Below are 17,810 nucleotides of genomic sequence, written 5' to 3'. Positions count from 1 at the left end.
AATAAGTCACTAGAGGAGTATAACAGCACACCAGTTGTGATTTTTGATGCAGTTCATAAATACTGGCTCTTCTGTCTGTCTAATAATAACCCATTAGGCCCAATAATTTGCAGTATTTTCATAAAATTGTAACAGAACATGCACACTTTACATGACAAATCATAGTAAATTAAAAGAAGTAATAACAAACAAGCAAAACAGGGTTCAACAACATTAATCCAGCTGAAATTCCTCAAGGATGATGTGGCCAAGTTCACAAACAGATTTCCAGATGGGTTTGCGTTTGGTTTCGTTTACAGTAGTTTCGTTTTCCCCAAGCCACACCCCCCAACAAATAGAAAGTAATCCTAAACAGCTGTGTTACATGATCTCTGACACACGAAAAGGTAAGATTGCTCCCTTCTTTCTTTTCTGTAACTAATAGATTGACTAGATTGCAGTTTGTGTTTTTTTCTCCATATGACCTAATCTATTGAATTTGCTGAGGTGCCTCGCTGCTGTTGTTAATCCAAGACAAGTTTGAGTCTATACACTGTTGGTGTTTGTACCATCTTCATAACTGGGACACCATGTAACTCCAAAGAGAATTATGTCACAGGTTTTCTGCACGTTTGCTCTCGTTACAATCATTTTACTGTACTTGTATTTTATTGAGTTAAAATAGGTGTTTTACTGAAATGGGCTTCTTTTTTTTTTCTTTGTGTACAAATGTGTACTTTATAGTCGCATCAGTCAGAGGAAAAACACGAGTCAAATGAAAAATAAAAGTCCAATTTGAGATCACAATAAAGGGGCATTGGAGAAGACAAATGTTGGTTGTATATGTTCACCGGCTGGTGTCAGGGCCGGGGTTAGAGAGTTGTGAAGAGAACACTGTACCATAATTTAATAAATCAAGCATGGTGTTATTATGGGTTACGGTTTGCATTATTATACTGAGGCATAATTAAAAAAGTGGTTGCATTTGCCCTTAAGTAATCGCTGATTTAATGCACCACCCGGCTGGCACGCTGAGTGAACTAAATCCAACACCCCCACTTTGATGCAGCACTTGAACAGCTTCACGATGGGTGAGGCTAATTGCTGAAAAGGTCATGGCGGGTCCTCCTCCCTGTCTCAGCGTTAGCTGAGGAATGTCGACCTTCATGAAAGTGTGTGAGGACCAGTGTTGCCAACTTAGCGACTTTGTCGCTATATTTAGCGACTTTTCAGACCCCTCTAGCGACTCTTTTTCAAAAAAGCGACTAGCGACAAATCTAGCGACTTTTTCTGATGTTATTGAAGACTTCTGGAGACTCTGTTGTGAGAGCACGTATCATTCTTAGTCTTCTCAACGGGCAGCGGATGCTGCCGTGAGCTCCTCTCTCGCCCCAAAGCACTCACAGACGGCCCAGTCCTCCCTCCCAGCAGCAGTCAGAGCAGGAGACGTTAACCCCTCCACGTCCAGACTGCAAGTGAATCGCACATGCGCGGAACCGCCGCTGGCTGATCTATCGCTCTGATCCCGACCTGGCTTACAGTCAGGGCGGGATGTAAATGTAAAATTTTCTTTGTCTAATATAAATCACTGAAAAAAGGTTCATTTGTAGTTCTAAACATATTCAGGGTGTTTTTTTACTCAGTTTTTGTCTCTCTCACGATGTTATTCCTCTCTCCTACAGCAGCCATTACAATTACATGCATATGGACAATTATGCAAATTAGGCTTTTAGGACAGCCAATAGCTACTTTTCTTACTGAGGAGTTGGCAACAGTGGTGAGGACTCTCTGCCATTTTGGGCTGTTCACGCTTTGACTAAAGAGAGTCATTTAGCTCAACATGTCAGCTAATGTTAATGTTACCGAAGGACTTGTCATTAAATTAACGTTAATTAACACTAGCATGTTAGTATTGTCATTGTTAGCATGTCTGGACCGATGAGATGGATAGAACGACATTAGCATTTAGCTCAAAGCGCTGCTAGCATGGCTGTAGACTCCCATGTCCTGAAAAAGTAACTCATTAAAAAAATAATTAAGTAACTCAATGGGTTCTACAGGTGGGAAGTCTTGCAATATATTTGCAACGATATGAGGAAATGTAACTGCACTGTCACCTTTGCTTTGTATAGCATTTTATAGAAGATAGCATGTAGCTCAAAGCACCGTTAGCATGGCTGTAGACTTCCCAATTTCTGAAAAAGTAACTAATTAAAAAAATAATTAAGTAATTTAATCGGTTTTAAAGATGGGGAGTCTGGTTATATACACTGCCTGGCCAAAAAAAAAGTCGCCAAAGCACTCACAGACGGCCTCCTATTGGATAATTACTGCATGGGCGATTATCTTTCAGCTGGCAACAAGTTATTTAACCCCAACTGGTGCAATGAGTTGCTTCTCATTTCCTAAACAACCATGTCGAAAGACACATCCCGTGGTCGTGGAAAAGATGTTAGTCTGTTTAAGAAGGGTCAAATCATTGGCATGCATCAAGCAGAGAAAACATCTAAGGAGGTTGCAGAAACTACTAAAATTGGGTTAAGAACTGTCCAACGCATTATTAAAAACTGGAAGGATAGTGGGGACCCATCGTCTTCGAGGAAGAAATGTGGCCGGAAAAAAATCCTCAATGATCGTGATCGGCGATCACTTAAACGTTTGGTGAGATCAAATCGAAGAAAAACAACAGTAGAACTCAGGGCTATGTTTAATAGTGAACGTAAGAGCATTTCCACACGCACAATGCGAAGGGAACTCAAGGGATTGGGACTGAACAGCTGTGTAGCCTTAAGAAAACCACTAATCAGTGAGGCTAACCGGAAAAAAAGGCTTCAATTTGCTAGGGAGCATAAAGATTGGACTCTGGAGCAATGGAAGAAGGTCATGTGGTCTGATGAGTCCAGATTTACCCTGTTCCAGAGTGATGGGCGCATCAGGGTAAGAAGAGAGGCAGATGAAGTGATGCACCCCCCAAGCCTGTGGGGGCAGTGTTATGATCTGGGGTTGCTGCAGTTGGTCAGGTCTAGGTTCAGCAACAGTATGTGCTCAAAGAATGAGGTCAGCTGACTACCTGAATATACTGAATGACCAGGTTATTCCATCAATGGATTTTTTCTTCCCTGATGGCACGGGCATATTCCAAGATGACAATGCCAGGATTCATCGGGCTCAAATTGTGAAAGACTGGTTCAGGGAGCATGAGACATCATTTTCACACATGGATTGGCCACCACAGAGTCCAGACCTTAACCCCATTGAGAATCTTTGGGATGTGCTGGAGAAGGCTTTGCGCAGCGGTCAGACTCTACCATCATCAATGCAAGATCTTGGTGAAAAATTAATGCAACACTGGATGGAAATAAATCTTGTGACATTGCAGAAGCTTATCGAAACAATGCCACAGCGAATGCGTGCCGTAATCAAAGCTAAAGGCGGTCCAACGAAATATTAGAGTGTATGACCTTTTTTTTGGTGGTGACTTTTTTTTTTGGCCAGGCAGTGTATTTGCTACATTATTGTCATTAAATAATTTTAACGAATTATCATCTTTGCTTTGTGTAGCCTTTTATAGAAGATAGCATTTAGCTCAAAGCCCGCTAGCATGGCTGTAGACTCACACAATGCCTTTCAATAAACCCAGTTAATGTCACTCAATGGGCTGGAGAAGGTTTGGAGTTTATATTGTGGTATTATTTGTCTTGTCTGCCTTATTCAGCTGTTCTGCTATTCTATAAAAAAAAGTATAATAATACTTGCTGCAACTGCCTTACTTCCTGATACACTTTTTGTATGGCCTTACTACTTTTACAACTGTTAACATGTGTGTTAACAGTTGATGTGTGGTAACTTTGATCATCTTGTTACAATGCAATGTTCTCCTGGGGAACTTTTGGTCCAGAGCTTCATGAGGATGCCACTTGATGCACAACAGGCCCGTTTCCACTGAAGAAGTTCCTGGTACTATTTGGGGGGCAGGAACTACTACAGGAAAGTCCTCTCGCTCAGCCCTCTCAACCGCTGTGTCTCCACTGAGAGGGCGGAGTAGGAGGAAGGGTCCTGTAAAGTTACTGGGCTCTGGATGTGACGTAATCGTTGCGCGACCATTTTGACTGGGGCAATGTCGCTTTCTGTTGACATCACATCCCTCCTTGAGTATATCCAATCAGCACCAAGTAAACCCCAAGCCCCACCCAGGAGTTTTTCAGGGCTGTTCTGAGTACCTACTCCGAGGCAGGGACTTGTTTAGCCCCTGTAAAAGTTCCAGAACTCTGTCCTTCGGGGGTGGTTCCTGCGGTGGAGACACGCACCAATGGACCCCGGCCCCAGCTCCGGCCCCATAAAATTACCCCGAAGTTCCTGCGGTGGAAACAGGCCTAAAGTCAGTGGCCCCTCAGCAGGAAAATGCACCATGCTACACTGCAAGAACTGCTCAGGAATGAGTCAGGGAATGTGCCCAAATTAGGAATGGCCCAAATTCCCAAATCCAAATCTGATCAAGCATCCATGGGATGTGCTGGTACCTCAGATGTTCCCCAATCCATTGTGGGGCCTCCCTGGATCGGACTTCTCTAACATGTTAAGGCATGGACACACAACCTCTGGAAGGTGTCCTGTGGCGTCTGGCACCAGGGTGCTGGCTTCTGATCATTTGAGACCTGTCAGTTGTGAGGTGGGGTACCAGCACCTCCCAAGATGCTCATTCAGATTGGGGTGTGGGAGATTTGGAGGCCAGGTCAACACCTTGAGCTTTTTGTCATGTTCCTCAGGTCATTCCTGAGCAGTTTTTGTGGTGTGGTGTGGTGCAATTTTCTGCTGGGGTGGCCACTGCCATCAGGGAGTACCGTTGCCGTGAGGGGTGGGGTACTTAGCCCACAGCGGTGTTGGGGTGGGTGGAGGGCGTCATGTCTCCCAGCAGAACATTGCATTGTAACAAAATGATCAATGTTACTCACTTCACCCACTGGTTTTAATGTTTTGGCTGATCGGTGTACATATATAATTAATTTAAAATGCACCATTATATTTAGCTCCTCATTTAGTTTTTACTTGGGTGTTTTTCTTGTTCTTTTTTAAGCATTTTAGCATCGTTGGAGGGAAGTTGTATAGTAATATTTGACTGTACTTTGAGTACATTTTTACACAAGTACTTTTGCTTTTACTGTTCTTGTAGTACTCTTTAACTTTGATGTCTTTGTGTAGATGGATGCGATACTCAACACACTCGAGCAGTTCAGACTGGTATCTTACCACAGCCAGTTTGTCCAGTTGGGCGTAAAGGATGAAATAGATTTCCTGGATAGCATCACTGATGACGATCTGAACAGCATCGGTAAGGTGGACCTTAACTTGAAACCAAAGACTGTAAAAACATTTAAGTCAATGAAATCTACATCTGTTGTTTTTTAGTTTTAATTAAGGCCAATTGCACTGGGTGACTAGTGAAGTATAAACCATGTCAGTACAATCCAACACAATACCTTGTAAAACATTTTATTTGTTGACAGACATGTTGTTTCAGCTGTATGCTAGTTTTATAGGGTGTAGTTAGAGTCATAGTCTTATAAGATATCAGTTAGTATAACAATCTGTTTGAGTGTTTCTAGTAGCTTTATTACTTGTGTATATTAATGAACAATTGTGTTCAGTGCTGTCACACATGACAATGAATAACTCAAAGTTGATCAAACAATTAATTTTCTGTAAAATGTCTACTGTATGATTAAAAAATGATTAGCATACTTAATTGATGAAATACCTAATTTTTACAGGTTTAAGTCATGTGGAGAAGAATCGTTTTTCTGCGATGAAAAACTTCATTCAAAAATGCAAACTTCCAGAGCGCCAAGTTCAAATTGTGACGCCTGTCCAAAACTCACTGGAGCCGTTCTGTTTGCAGTACACATACCCCAAATGTCCTCAACCAAGATATATTAAAGGTAAGCGGAACACATATTTTATTGTCCATTTCTGATCATTAGATGAACATAGGCCAGTTATGGACTTGTCGAGCACACAGTAGGCTGTATTGTGTGAGAAATAAAATGTGACTGTGTTACAGTGATCATTGTGCAGATATCCACGTTCAACTGAACAACTTCACTGTGGTTATTTTAAACCTGCAGATTTGGATCCAGCACAAAACACAGTCGAGGATTTGATGTTGAGGATCGGCCACTTTGAAAGTATCGGTGATTCCAAAGGGGTCTGTCTCTACACAGTCAATGGGATGCCCCTGACCGATGATCCCTTCTTCAACACATGTGAGCAGACCTGAACACCTTTACAGTGAACTTTGCTAGATGTTAAAACTTTAACGTCTATTGCAGAGATTTTTTTATTTTTTTTGCTACAGTTGTGAGTGCAAAGGCAATACAGAGGTACTGAGGCAGCCATAATCTTAATCCAGGACTTTCTCCCTGGTATATATCTCCATTTTCCATTTTCCATTCCATTTTTCCATTTTTATTCGATTTTATGGCATTTAATCAGTGAATTGTCATTAAAGCACCTGTAATTAATATTTATCTATTAACACTGGATCACATGACTACTTGTGTGTGAAGGTTAGGCGCTTGTAATGTTGAACCCACAAAGAAAACTCTGCAGAGCTTTATAGCACTTTTTATCTGTTTGTTTTACGGCCCACATCTTTACTGTTCTGTTTAAGCAGGCAGCAGCTGCCAGAGGAAAAGCATCTCAAGACTAGCTGGTGAAAAATATTGAAAAATTTTAAAGCCTAAGAGTTCGATATTTCACCAGGAGTTGGTAGAGATCAAACACAGAGCTAAAAGGAGTGAATATTTGACTTAAATTCAGCAGGTGGCCAGAGACATGACTCCAAATAAGTCCTTATTCTTGCTTCACATCTTCTGGATGTTCAAAGAGGGAACTGGATACTGTTTGTTACAGCCACAGTGTGTAGGAATTTCTCCCATCTAATGTTGAAGTCATATATTGCATTCAAACGGATAGCGCACTCTAGCGCCTCACTGTTTCAAACGCGTATTGCAACAATGGTAGCCGCTGTGTACCAAAAAGCCATGATAACATTGATGAAACCATGTCATCCGATACTTCATGGAGTATTCATTCAGGCTCCTACACAGACACGCAATGCAAATTGACAAACCCCCTCCTCACCATGCTGGCTGTGTTTACAACGTAGGACTGTTGGGGCGAGTGTAAATCGAAACAAACCAATCACATCTTGTCTTTTAAAAACTGACCAGTGGCTCAACCTCTCACACCTCATCCCTCTCCTCGCATCACTGCGCCGCAGACAGCTAACAGCGGCACTAACAGCAGCTAACAGCTGTTAGCGGCCAGCGCTTCTGTTAGCACTGTTACCTGTGATTGCATTACCTTTCTCCTTCAGCAGCTCTCTCCACCTGGGAAAGGCTACCCCGATGTTGACCCTTGTTTTTAGAATTTGCTGGTTACATTGCCTTTTGGATTCCCTTTTGCACTTCCTTGGCGACGAGGATTCCGACTCCCGTGATGCTGCATATGCATGATCCTGCATTATGCTCAAAGAGTGGGACTTTGTTATACTGCAGTAGTGCCAGGAGTAGCGACGCGCTTCTTGCTCCTCTCCTTCGGCTTCTCAGTCACTCAGCGCTGGCTTGGCTCTCAACGGAAACGGCAAAGGCGGGGCTGTATGTCCCTTGCTCGTGGATGTATTTTCAAGATGGCGAAACATTATGAAACCGCTGAAACAACTTACCCGTCCAATGTACAAACAAATCCGAAATTCTCCTTTTACGAGGATAAGTCAGATTATTGGTGGAGGTAATAGTACACCATTGATGACATATTTATGAATCCAGACATCGATTTTTGCCAATAAACAACTGAAAATATTACACAATGTCCCTTTAACAAATTCACCATATCTATTTAAAATGTTGTCTCTTCATACAGGGTCTTTGAAAGACAGACACATAAAGAATGGAGATGTAATTTATGCCATATTTACACCGAAGGAAAACCTGAAACAGGCTCCTCAAATACCAAAGCGAGAATTTGTTGAAACCTATGGAGACACCTTGGTTCGATGCCACATCATGCTCAAGGTGCGTCTTAACTATATTGGTCATGATGCAGCTAATGATGTTATTAACTGATCAGGTATATGGATATATTATTTGTACAAGCTGAATATGTTTGATTTATGGCCCGGTTTAAAAAGATAATTTACTGACTATTTTATACTGACATTCTGGGAATCCTATTTTCCTTTTAATCACACATCAATTATTAATACTTTAATTTTTTGTAATCAAGGAGTTCCAACAATTGTAATGTTTTAGAAATCACATTAGTGCAGACAGATGTAATCTGTCAGAATGCTTTCTGTACATTATCAGATTTCATTTCCATTAATACATTTAAATTTAATCTTTTCATACTGTAGGCAGTGCCCAGGGCTCTAAGATGGCATTGTCTGTTGTTCATTAACCACTGTGAGGATTGCATTGGTGTTTTTGACATATAAACATAAACAGTATTTATTTAAAACAAATGTTGTTTCTTTACTCATTTCATACAGGGAGACTTTGAAGTGAAAGTAAGCTTGGCAAATGACACCGTGGCCAGTCTGAGACTCAAGCTGGCAAATGAAAGTGGAATCCCAGCAAATGTTCTCCATTACAAGTAACTCAGTTACCACGCCAAGCACTGATTTCATGTCTTGTGGCCCTCTTTGTCAATATTCAGATTTTCACACAGCACTTGTGTTCTCTCCTGTGTTTATTATATCGCAGGGGCCAACATCATGGTGGTGAGACTCTGGAGAGTTGTGGGATCTGTGCAGGGTCAACAGTCAACTTCTCTTTGTCCACGTTTTCTGACGAGACTTCACACGATGAGACATTCTTCATTAGTGATTTTGTGCCTTCAGTCCAGCAAACCCAGAAAGGAATCAGTGTGTTCCTGTCGTCACTTTATGCTGTTGTAAGTTTTATTTTATATTACATTGTCATCACTCCACTGCTTCTTCATTTCTTTATATATTATTTGCCACACAGATGTTGGGGCAAGATGCCCTTTTTCAGTGTGTATTGTGGCAATGCCACAACAATAGACACAGGTTCGCTGAATTTTAGTCCAGCACATCCAGTACATCCCAACAGGGGGAGCCATGACCTTTGATAGCACAGAATGTCATTGTGAAGAGCACCAAAACTTGACACACCAGCACAAATATATTCACTTTGTTAAAACCAAGCAGATTGAGGGTATTACGGAAATGTATCAAGTACGCTTCCCTTTGAAGAAAGAGTCTGTCCCTATTATCACCGCTCTGCGGCATCGTCATTGTCTCATTGCGCATGTAATGAAGTTGACTTAAGCTGTGGTTGTGACTGTGAAGTGCCTAGCCACAGATTATTTATCACCATGATTAGGAATTAGACTTGCACCGATTACAATTTTTTGGGCCAATTCCAATTTGCAGAGTGTTTGGATAGCCGATTCCAATTTTGGCCGATTATTTTTTTCAAACCACTTTATAGCACACAAGATATTGAAATATTTTCTATCTTTGCTTTATTAGAAAATTTTAACCAAGATACAACCAGCTTTTCAATAATCATCTCAAACAAACAAACAAAAACAGTGATACAGGTTAAGAAACATTTTCCTTTTTACTCAAATATTACTTCAGGTAAAGTATTAAAATAAATAAGTAAAAAGGCATACATAAATAAAAACACAGATAAATAAAATACTAATTCTTAGTGGATAGCATTTGTGAGTAATTTCTTGAATAGACAAAAGAGTAAAAATATCTCCTGTGGAAAATTCACACAGGTCTTCAGGACACGCCTGCCAGTAAGCGCGCGGACACGTGCATCTTTGGCACGCGGACATGCGCCTCGTCAGTTTCAAGCGGCACAGTGCAGCAGTGAGAGCTCCACAGTTCAGTTTAACACGGACAATTAACAACTTTCTCCTTCTCTCTTTTGATATGTGCGCGTGAATGATTAAGATGAGAAGCCGTCCTGTTTCACTTCCTCACATTGCCCAAGCCATGAGTTGCACATGTGCGTATGTGTGTGTGCGCGCTGCTGATGTTACACAATGTCAATCATGCGCCACATGATTGACATCATGTGACAATGTGGCAAGTCGCAGGTCACGGCCAATCACGTGAAAACCGGCCCGATTCTGAGCACTGCCGATTAATCAGTGCAAGTCTATTAGAAGTAGAGCACTTACGTTTACAGATCCTGGTTTTTAACTCTCGCTTTGTTTTTCCAACATGCTTATTACATAGATACTCGAACAGGTAAACTGCAAATTTGTTCTTCAGGTAAACGGACTTCACTAAGTGATCACAGGGTTTTCCCTGGGTTTTTCGAGGTGACAAAGGCCTGTGGCAGGGGGCATCTTGACAGCTGTACTTTTAAATAGAACCCCCCCCCCTTTCTATTAAATATGAAAGGAGGCCCCCACATGCTTGAACTTTACACTGCTGACTTGTATAATCAGAACAGACATGTCCTGTGATTTTCAGCCTTCTGTGGTTATATTTACCTTTTACAGCAGGCACATCCTGACAGCTGAGAATATTATTGACAGGTATTGTACCCCTTCTATCAAATATGAAAGGAGGAGGTGAAAATCACAGGACAAGTCTGTTCTGATGATACAAGTCAGCGGTCCTGAAATGTGTGTTTCTCTTCTATAATACACATTCTACATCTCGGAAGCGACGTCTTTCCACATACGGGCTTCCTTCGCCTTTCAAACGGTGCGGAGCTCCATGGGAAACAGTAGGGGAGACACAGCCCGAGGGGGAACCGGGATCTGACACAACACCGGAGAGAGAAGCAGGTCGTGGAGCTGTGCGCCGGACGAAAAAACAAGCGCACCGCACCGAATGTGCACCGCTACGGCGTTGCTTTGGGTTGTGAGCATGCATGACGCACGTCTACATTGAAAGTAATTGGTTTGTGCACGCAAAAGACGTTACATCTGAACGCCCCCCCCCATGCACACAAACATGCTTTAACCAAGGCAGCGGCCAAAATCACCCAGGCGGCCCGCCTTTGTCTAAGATAGGCAGAGAAAACCCTGGCAGTATGGACGATATTTTCTAAATCAGTTTGTCATGTTGTTTTTAGCCATGATAACAACATGGTTCCAATGCCAGACAGCAGCAGCTCTAGCGTGGCTGTAGACTCTAGGTTCCATTAAAGTAATCAAGTGAATCTGAAAAGATGGCTGATCTAGTTGGTACATTGTTGAGTTATTTTTATTCCTGCTTATTCCATGTTTTCTTCTAGAGACATAATTATACAACAGAGCAACGGAAGAAACTGATTTCCTACATACGGAAACTGACTGGATGTCACCCTCTTGCACAAAGTTTGCATCAGTTACTCTGCAGGAATGAAACACTGACCAGGAATCAAAAGGTAAACAATATAGGCCAATATAATTCACCCTTTATAGCCAATATTCATTTGTTCAGTCGTATAATAAATAACTAGTCTTGCAAAAACATTTACAGGGGTTTTTTTTGGAAACAGATCTGCACTGTGGGAAGATATTTTTCCGTAATTTAGGTGAACTGAACCTTTACACAGTGATGTGTGCGTTCGCCAGTCCCCGTTTCTTTAGAGATGCTTGTTCTTCTGTTGCAGATTGCAGTCGTTGAAGGTATGTACATACTCTTCAGAGAGCTTTTGCCTCAAATTGGAACACAACAAGGAGAGAAAGTCATTGATGACCTGGATGTCTTTGAGAATTCACTGTACTGCTGGGCACATCTCATATCAGAAGCAAAGGTATGATGATTTGACTGATGCGGCCCTGTAAAGGGTAACGTTAGACTGATGCTGACAGTATTTTATCTAAACATTAATATCTCATGACAGCTTTGTGGCAGGGGTGGGTAGTCATTTATTACAAGTAATGCACTAATAAAGGTCACAAGTTAACATTAGCTATCTTAACTTTGTACGTGTAATGTTAATCTTTGTTGTGATAATGAAGAGAGGCGTAGAGAGTGGGAGATTGTTCATAGCTCAGTTGTATAGGCTATCTTGTTTGATTAGCCGTCCTGCTCTACTTCATTAAAAAAGTTTCAGCAATAACTGCTGTTTTTTTTTATTGTTTTGCACTGGCCCACACACCCTAAAAATATTGAAATGGAAAGTAACTTGTACTTTGAGTAATTTATTATCCTGGTAAGTTTCTAGAATGGTGATTTTCACTTTTACTTTAGTCTTTTTTATGGAAGTAATTGTACTTTTACTTGAGTGTAGATTTTCAGTACCTTACCGTCACTGCTTTGTGGTAGTTGCTATTAACTTGACTTGAATGTATTGATGAAAGCATTATGCTAAATTCCTACTCGATCATTAATCACTTAAGTAATGACTGCGTATTATTGTGACAGACACAGTCATCAGACCACGAGAGCTACGCACCAATTGCTCTCATGTCTGAAGACAACAGCCGCTTCTCTGAACCAGTCAGAGTACCTGGAGTTCCTGGAGTCCTTGAAAGAGCATATGTTTGCCAGAAAATCAGAGGTAAAACCAAAACAGTTAATCCACTTTTCTGCACAGGTTTTATGTATGAGGAGACACAACATAGATGACGCCGTAAGAGAAGCAGAGGTCGGTTAGAAAATGCACATAGCATCCTAACTGTTTACTGATCTGCTCCTCTTTTTTACTTCTACCGAGACGCAGCTAAAAGAAATTCAGAGGTGCCAGCTCCAAACTGCTATTTTTGAACAGAAAAATGGTCAACAGCAAGACAGTTTCTGCCCTTTCTGGGGGCTGATCCTTTTTTAATACTGTGTTGATTGGTCAATAGAGGACAGTCACTCTCCTCAGGGCTGAGTTGTGGCTGGTTTTTAGGCTCATGTAACCACTGTTCATACTGTGGAGAGTTTTATTAATAAACTGTACTATAAAATAAAGGATGTTTTGCTGCCTCTTGCAGCAGCTGGAGTCAGGGGATAAAATAACTTAATTCAGTGGGCCGACTGCCGGTGACCTTTTTAGGTGGAACGTGTACTTTTAATGTTATTCAGTTGATAAGCTGACAACGTTAATCAATCAACGCACCTTAAATTTCAATATGACAACTTTGTCACAGTAAATCACTGTGACAACTTTGACCATTACTCAAGTTTTTATATGACATACACTTTTAGTAATGAGTGGATCTCCAAGCATTTACATATATTAACTTCGACCAGATTATGTGAGAGGCATGTGTTCTAATCGTCACCCTGAGCATCGTTGCTGTGGGCTCCAGCAACACTAAACCCCCGAGCTTGCCTTAGAAGGACTAAATGCACAAACTAACACTACTTTTAAATATCCCATGCAGAGAGACTCTCACTGCAGCCTGTTCTATTTTGTTCTGAAAATGTCGGCGTGCAGTCTCGTTCTATGGACGATAAACGAGGTGTAGACTGATTAAGGAGGAAATACAGTGAGTGACAACAACGCTGCCCACATTTAAGGGTACTGTTTTCAGTGGAAACGCTAAGCAGACCGAGGGTCTAGGAACCATGTCTAAAGGGTTATTTTTGGTTCCAAAACTACTATACTGAAAGCATTGGGTGGAAATAGGGCCTCAGTGCAGTTTGTGCGAAGCATCAAACCTCATTGTTTTTGCATGGCACGGCATGGGTGTCCTAACTGTATGGAAACAGTATTAGTATTAATCCAAACTCAGCACACACTTTTCTTTTAGAACAGTACTTTTTTTTTTATCAGTTAAGTGTGTGATACTGTCAATTTCACTTAATTTTCTATCCTTTTTGTTTAGATGGAGAGAAAATTCCAAATTGCACTGAAGAGATCTTGAGAGAAACATCAATACAGAGAGCCAACGACATGGAAAAGATCTTGCTGAGTTTGCCTCCAGACATCAGAACATATCCTCTTTGGATTCACCATGACAAGACAACTGGCCAGAAGTATGTATCATCATATTTTTACTTTACTTAAATTAGTTGTTCTTGTTTTTTTGTTTGTTTTTTTCTTTCACTTAAGCACAAAAAAATTGTTTGACATTGGCTATAGACTTAAACCTTATTTTTAACCAAACTGAAACTTTTTTTTTTTTTAATTATATCTTTATTTGGAAAGACAAGATTGTAACATGACAGTAGCTGCATCTTCATTCAGTGTTGATCTTCCCAGTTTGTAGTATATAAAAATAGAAACAGGAAATCACACAAGCAACTATTTACATTTAACAGTGGGAGATTATGTTGCCAGCCAGGTCAGATAATGGAGTGACAAGAAGTAATAGAACAAAATAAATAAATTAAAGTCTAATGGACTTTAGGCGCAGATAAAGTCAGCTCTGATAGGGGTTATATATGCAATCCATTTGTTCCAAATTAGATAGAATTTATCTTTTTGGGTTCTTAAACAATGTTATTTTTTCCATTTTGAATATTTCTAAAACTATTCCAAGCCAATTGTCTATTGTTGGTGGTGCTGGATTTAGTCACTTCCCAGTGATAGATTTTTTAGTTGCCATTAAGAGAATCTGTAATAGTCTTATATTCTTCCTTTGGTCCAAAAAAGAAACACGACCCAGATGGAGTTTCAAAGTCCAGAGGAACCTGTGTGCCAAACATTTTACTTAGAGAGTCATGAACGCCCTTCCAAAACAATTTCAGTTTGGGGCAGACCCAGAATATGTGATAATGGTTTGCCAACCATGAACCGCACTGCCTCCAGCATGCATATTAGCATCTCTATATTTCTCTTGTTTGGGTGTCTTAAAGTACCTGATTATGTTTTTCCAGCAGTGTTCGCTCCAGTCTATGGACTTAGTTGAGGACCACTGAAATTGCCAAATATCCCCCCAGGCCTCTTCTGACAGTCTAATCCCCGCCTCTTGTCCCACCTTCTCTTTGATATAATTGGTGTTGTCGTTCTTAGCCTGAGATAGAGCAGTATATACTCTTGAAATAGATTTTTTAGAGGTAGACAATGTGGCTGATAGTAATATTGCGTAAAATTGTGATTCAACTGTTGAAAAAATCTTGAATTTACATTCTTGATTAATATAGTATCGTACCTGGAGGTATCTATAAAAATCATTCTGCTCCAAGCCATGCCTGTCCTGCAAAAATTTAAAACTGTGAACTGAGTCCTTGGGCTCTAGTTTTCCGGCGCAGCTAGTTTCAAGCAGCGCAACCCGAGGCGCGCTCAGTTTGGTAGTTTGGCAGACCGAGGTGCACTGAGATGGGTGTGGCGGCGCAGCAGGGGGAGGTGTTGACAGATCCAGCTTGGCGCAGTGACAGTTTCGTGCCAAAAAGCTTCACCGAAGGTGCGCTAAAAGCTCGCCAGCTGAAACCAGGTCTACTGTCAGCGCAGGCGGAGCGCAGGCGGAGCGCAGGCGGTGTAAGCCGAACTTTGGATGACCGGCGGACAGTGCGCTCATGCCACCAAAACCTCACAGGCAGGTTTCCAGAATATCAGGCACATTAACAATGCAATAAATACCCAAAAAAACACTATTCAATGCAACTATCTGCAATCAGCACATAAATGTATCTCTATATCGACTGTCCCGTCACATCTGATGTCAGATCAAAGGGGATTGGCACTGTTTGGCACGTTTGGCACGCGTAATGGAAACTGAACCTGATTTGATTAACACAGCTGCAAACTAATGAGTTCACATCCCTCTCAGCCAACCACAAACAGCCACAGCATCAGATAGGGAGTATATATTCAGCATCTGTCATCTTAGAAAAGTCAAAAGAAAAGAAACTGAGTGAGACTGCGAGAAAGAAAGGGAGAACGCGCGCGCACGAGAGAAACGCAACATTGATTTACGATTGTGGTGACCTCCTCCCAGGCTACCTTTGCATCATCAGCCCGTGGAGGTCTGCTCACAGTTCCGTATATTTCGGACACTGCGAGCTTGGACCTCCCAGACCAAAACATCAGTTTCCTCCTGGGAGAAGTTTGGTCGTCTGATGCTGCTGCTCTCTTCTGCCATGGCAAATTGAGTAAACTCTCATTACGCCTTCGCGCAGCGCATTTAAGGGCGAGGAGAGGGGCTCATTTGATTGATGTGATGTGTGTAAAACCCACTCGACGCCTTCTCTTCTCCCTCTTTCTGACTTGCGCAGGTAGGAGGGACGGAGGTGGGAAAGAGGAGTAGCTGCGCCAGTGCGCACGGTGTGCCAAACTTACAAAATCCGCCTGGCCACACCCAGTTGGCGAAGCGCAGGTGCGCTGCGTCCCCGCCTCGCCCGGTCTGCGAAACTAGAGCCCCTTGTGTATAAATGTCATATAGTTAGTCAACCCCCTCTTTAAATTCACCATCACTTCTGTTGGAAAGGAAATCTGTGTCGTAAGCACACCATCTAACTACAGTAGTTTCAGCATTTTTTGAATACCACATGATTTGATCACCATGTGCCATAATTTCAAAGTCTGATTAGTCCATTGGTTCCCTGTTCTCTCCAGTCGTTCCATCAGTCCCTTGTCCGCCATTACAGACTGTAGAGGAAACCCTTCCACAAGTCCTGATTCCAGGTCCTTCCAGTTTGCCCTGTAGTCATTGTTACACCAGTAGAGTAGAGTTGTTAACTGGGCAGCATAATAGTAGTTCTTTAAGCAGGGGAGGGACATTCCCCCATCTTCTTTTGCCAGTTGTAATGTTGCAAATGTGATTCTTGGTGTCTTCACTTGCCAACAAAACCTTGAAATCCATTTGTCCCATTCCTTAAATTGGCTATTGGCTACCTCTGTCGGCAGGTTTCTGAAGAGATAGAGTAGGCGGGGAAGGATGTTCATTTTAATAGCACTAACTCTTGAGCTAAGACTTAGGAAGGGAATAAGGCTCCATCTGTGCAAGTCAGATTTTATCTTGGTTGATATCGGTCCATAATTAGCCTGGAAGAGTTTTGAGAGGTCCCCCGTGAGCGTTATTCCCAGGTATTTTATTTCCTCATTATCCCAATTTAAACTGCATGTTTCTCTTAAATTCTGTGAGGCCTTAAAGTTTGGGGTCATTACCTGTATTTTAGAAATGTTCACTTATATCCAGATAATTTACCAAATTCACGTAGTGCCAACATCAGCTCAGTTAATGACCTCTCAGGCTCCCCCAGGCAGATCAACACATCATCAGCGAACATTGCCACCTTGTGTTCTCCTCCAACTATTACAATACCCTTGATGTTATTATTTTGCCTTATCAGTTGACTTAAAGGTTCAATAAATAAGTCAATAAATAAGTCAAAGAGGAGAGGTGAAATTGGGCAGCCCTGTTTCATGCCGTGTTTCAGGAGAAATGGGTCAGAAAGACCCCAATTGATCTTAACACGGGCTGCCGGTATATCATACAGGGCTTGAATGAAGCTGTTATTAAAGCCAAACTTCTCCATAACCTTATACAGGAAAACCCATCTGACTGATTCAAAGGCTTTCTCAGCATCCAAACTTACTATCATTTATTCAGTATTGTCCTGTTTTATTTGTCTAAGAATATGCAAAGTTCTTTTTATATTATCTGCAGTCTGTCTGTGACAAATGAAACCTGTGTGGTCTAAGTGAATAAAATGTGGGAGGAAATTCTCTAGTCTTCGTGCGAGAATGGATGTGAACATTTTATAATCCAGATTAAGAATGCTGATTGGTCTATAATTGCCACATTCCAGCCTATCTTTTCCCTCTTTGGGAATAACTGAGATTATTGCCTCTCTCCAAGAGGGAGGCATCACTCCTCCTTTTTAAGATCCAATTAAATTTTTTGAGCAGTATTGGGACTGAATCAGATCTCAGGGACTTATACTGTACCACCCAGTATTGTACCATCTGCCCCAG

General features: G+C 41.5%; 1 protein-coding gene across 1 annotated transcript in view; it reads left to right on the top strand.

Annotated features, from left to right (window-relative positions):
• The first annotated feature begins 323 nt into the window (after positions 1-323).
• LOC117271369 (uncharacterized) overlaps positions 324-17,810 on the top strand; it is a 32,342-nt gene continuing 14,855 nt past the window's right edge. The window contains exons 1-11 of the mRNA XM_033649489.2: positions 324-386; positions 5,179-5,308; positions 5,748-5,915; positions 6,102-6,239; positions 7,900-8,051; positions 8,528-8,631; positions 8,742-8,931; positions 11,268-11,399; positions 11,628-11,771; positions 12,386-12,521; positions 13,777-13,927. Of these exons, the coding sequence (XP_033505380.2) occupies positions 5,179-5,308; positions 5,748-5,915; positions 6,102-6,239; positions 7,900-8,051; positions 8,528-8,631; positions 8,742-8,931; positions 11,268-11,399; positions 11,628-11,771; positions 12,386-12,521; positions 13,777-13,927 (1,445 nt within the window). The 5' untranslated portion in view covers positions 324-386. The remainder of the gene's footprint in view (positions 387-5,178; positions 5,309-5,747; positions 5,916-6,101; positions 6,240-7,899; positions 8,052-8,527; positions 8,632-8,741; positions 8,932-11,267; positions 11,400-11,627; positions 11,772-12,385; positions 12,522-13,776; positions 13,928-17,810) is intronic.

The sequence above is a fragment of the Epinephelus lanceolatus genome, chromosome 12, assembly GCF_041903045.1.
Source record: "Epinephelus lanceolatus isolate andai-2023 chromosome 12, ASM4190304v1, whole genome shotgun sequence".
Taxonomy (NCBI): Eukaryota; Metazoa; Chordata; class Actinopteri; order Perciformes; family Serranidae; genus Epinephelus; species Epinephelus lanceolatus.
The sequence above is the reverse complement of the archived record's forward strand: the minus strand, read 5'-3'. Positions and strand labels throughout refer to the sequence as shown.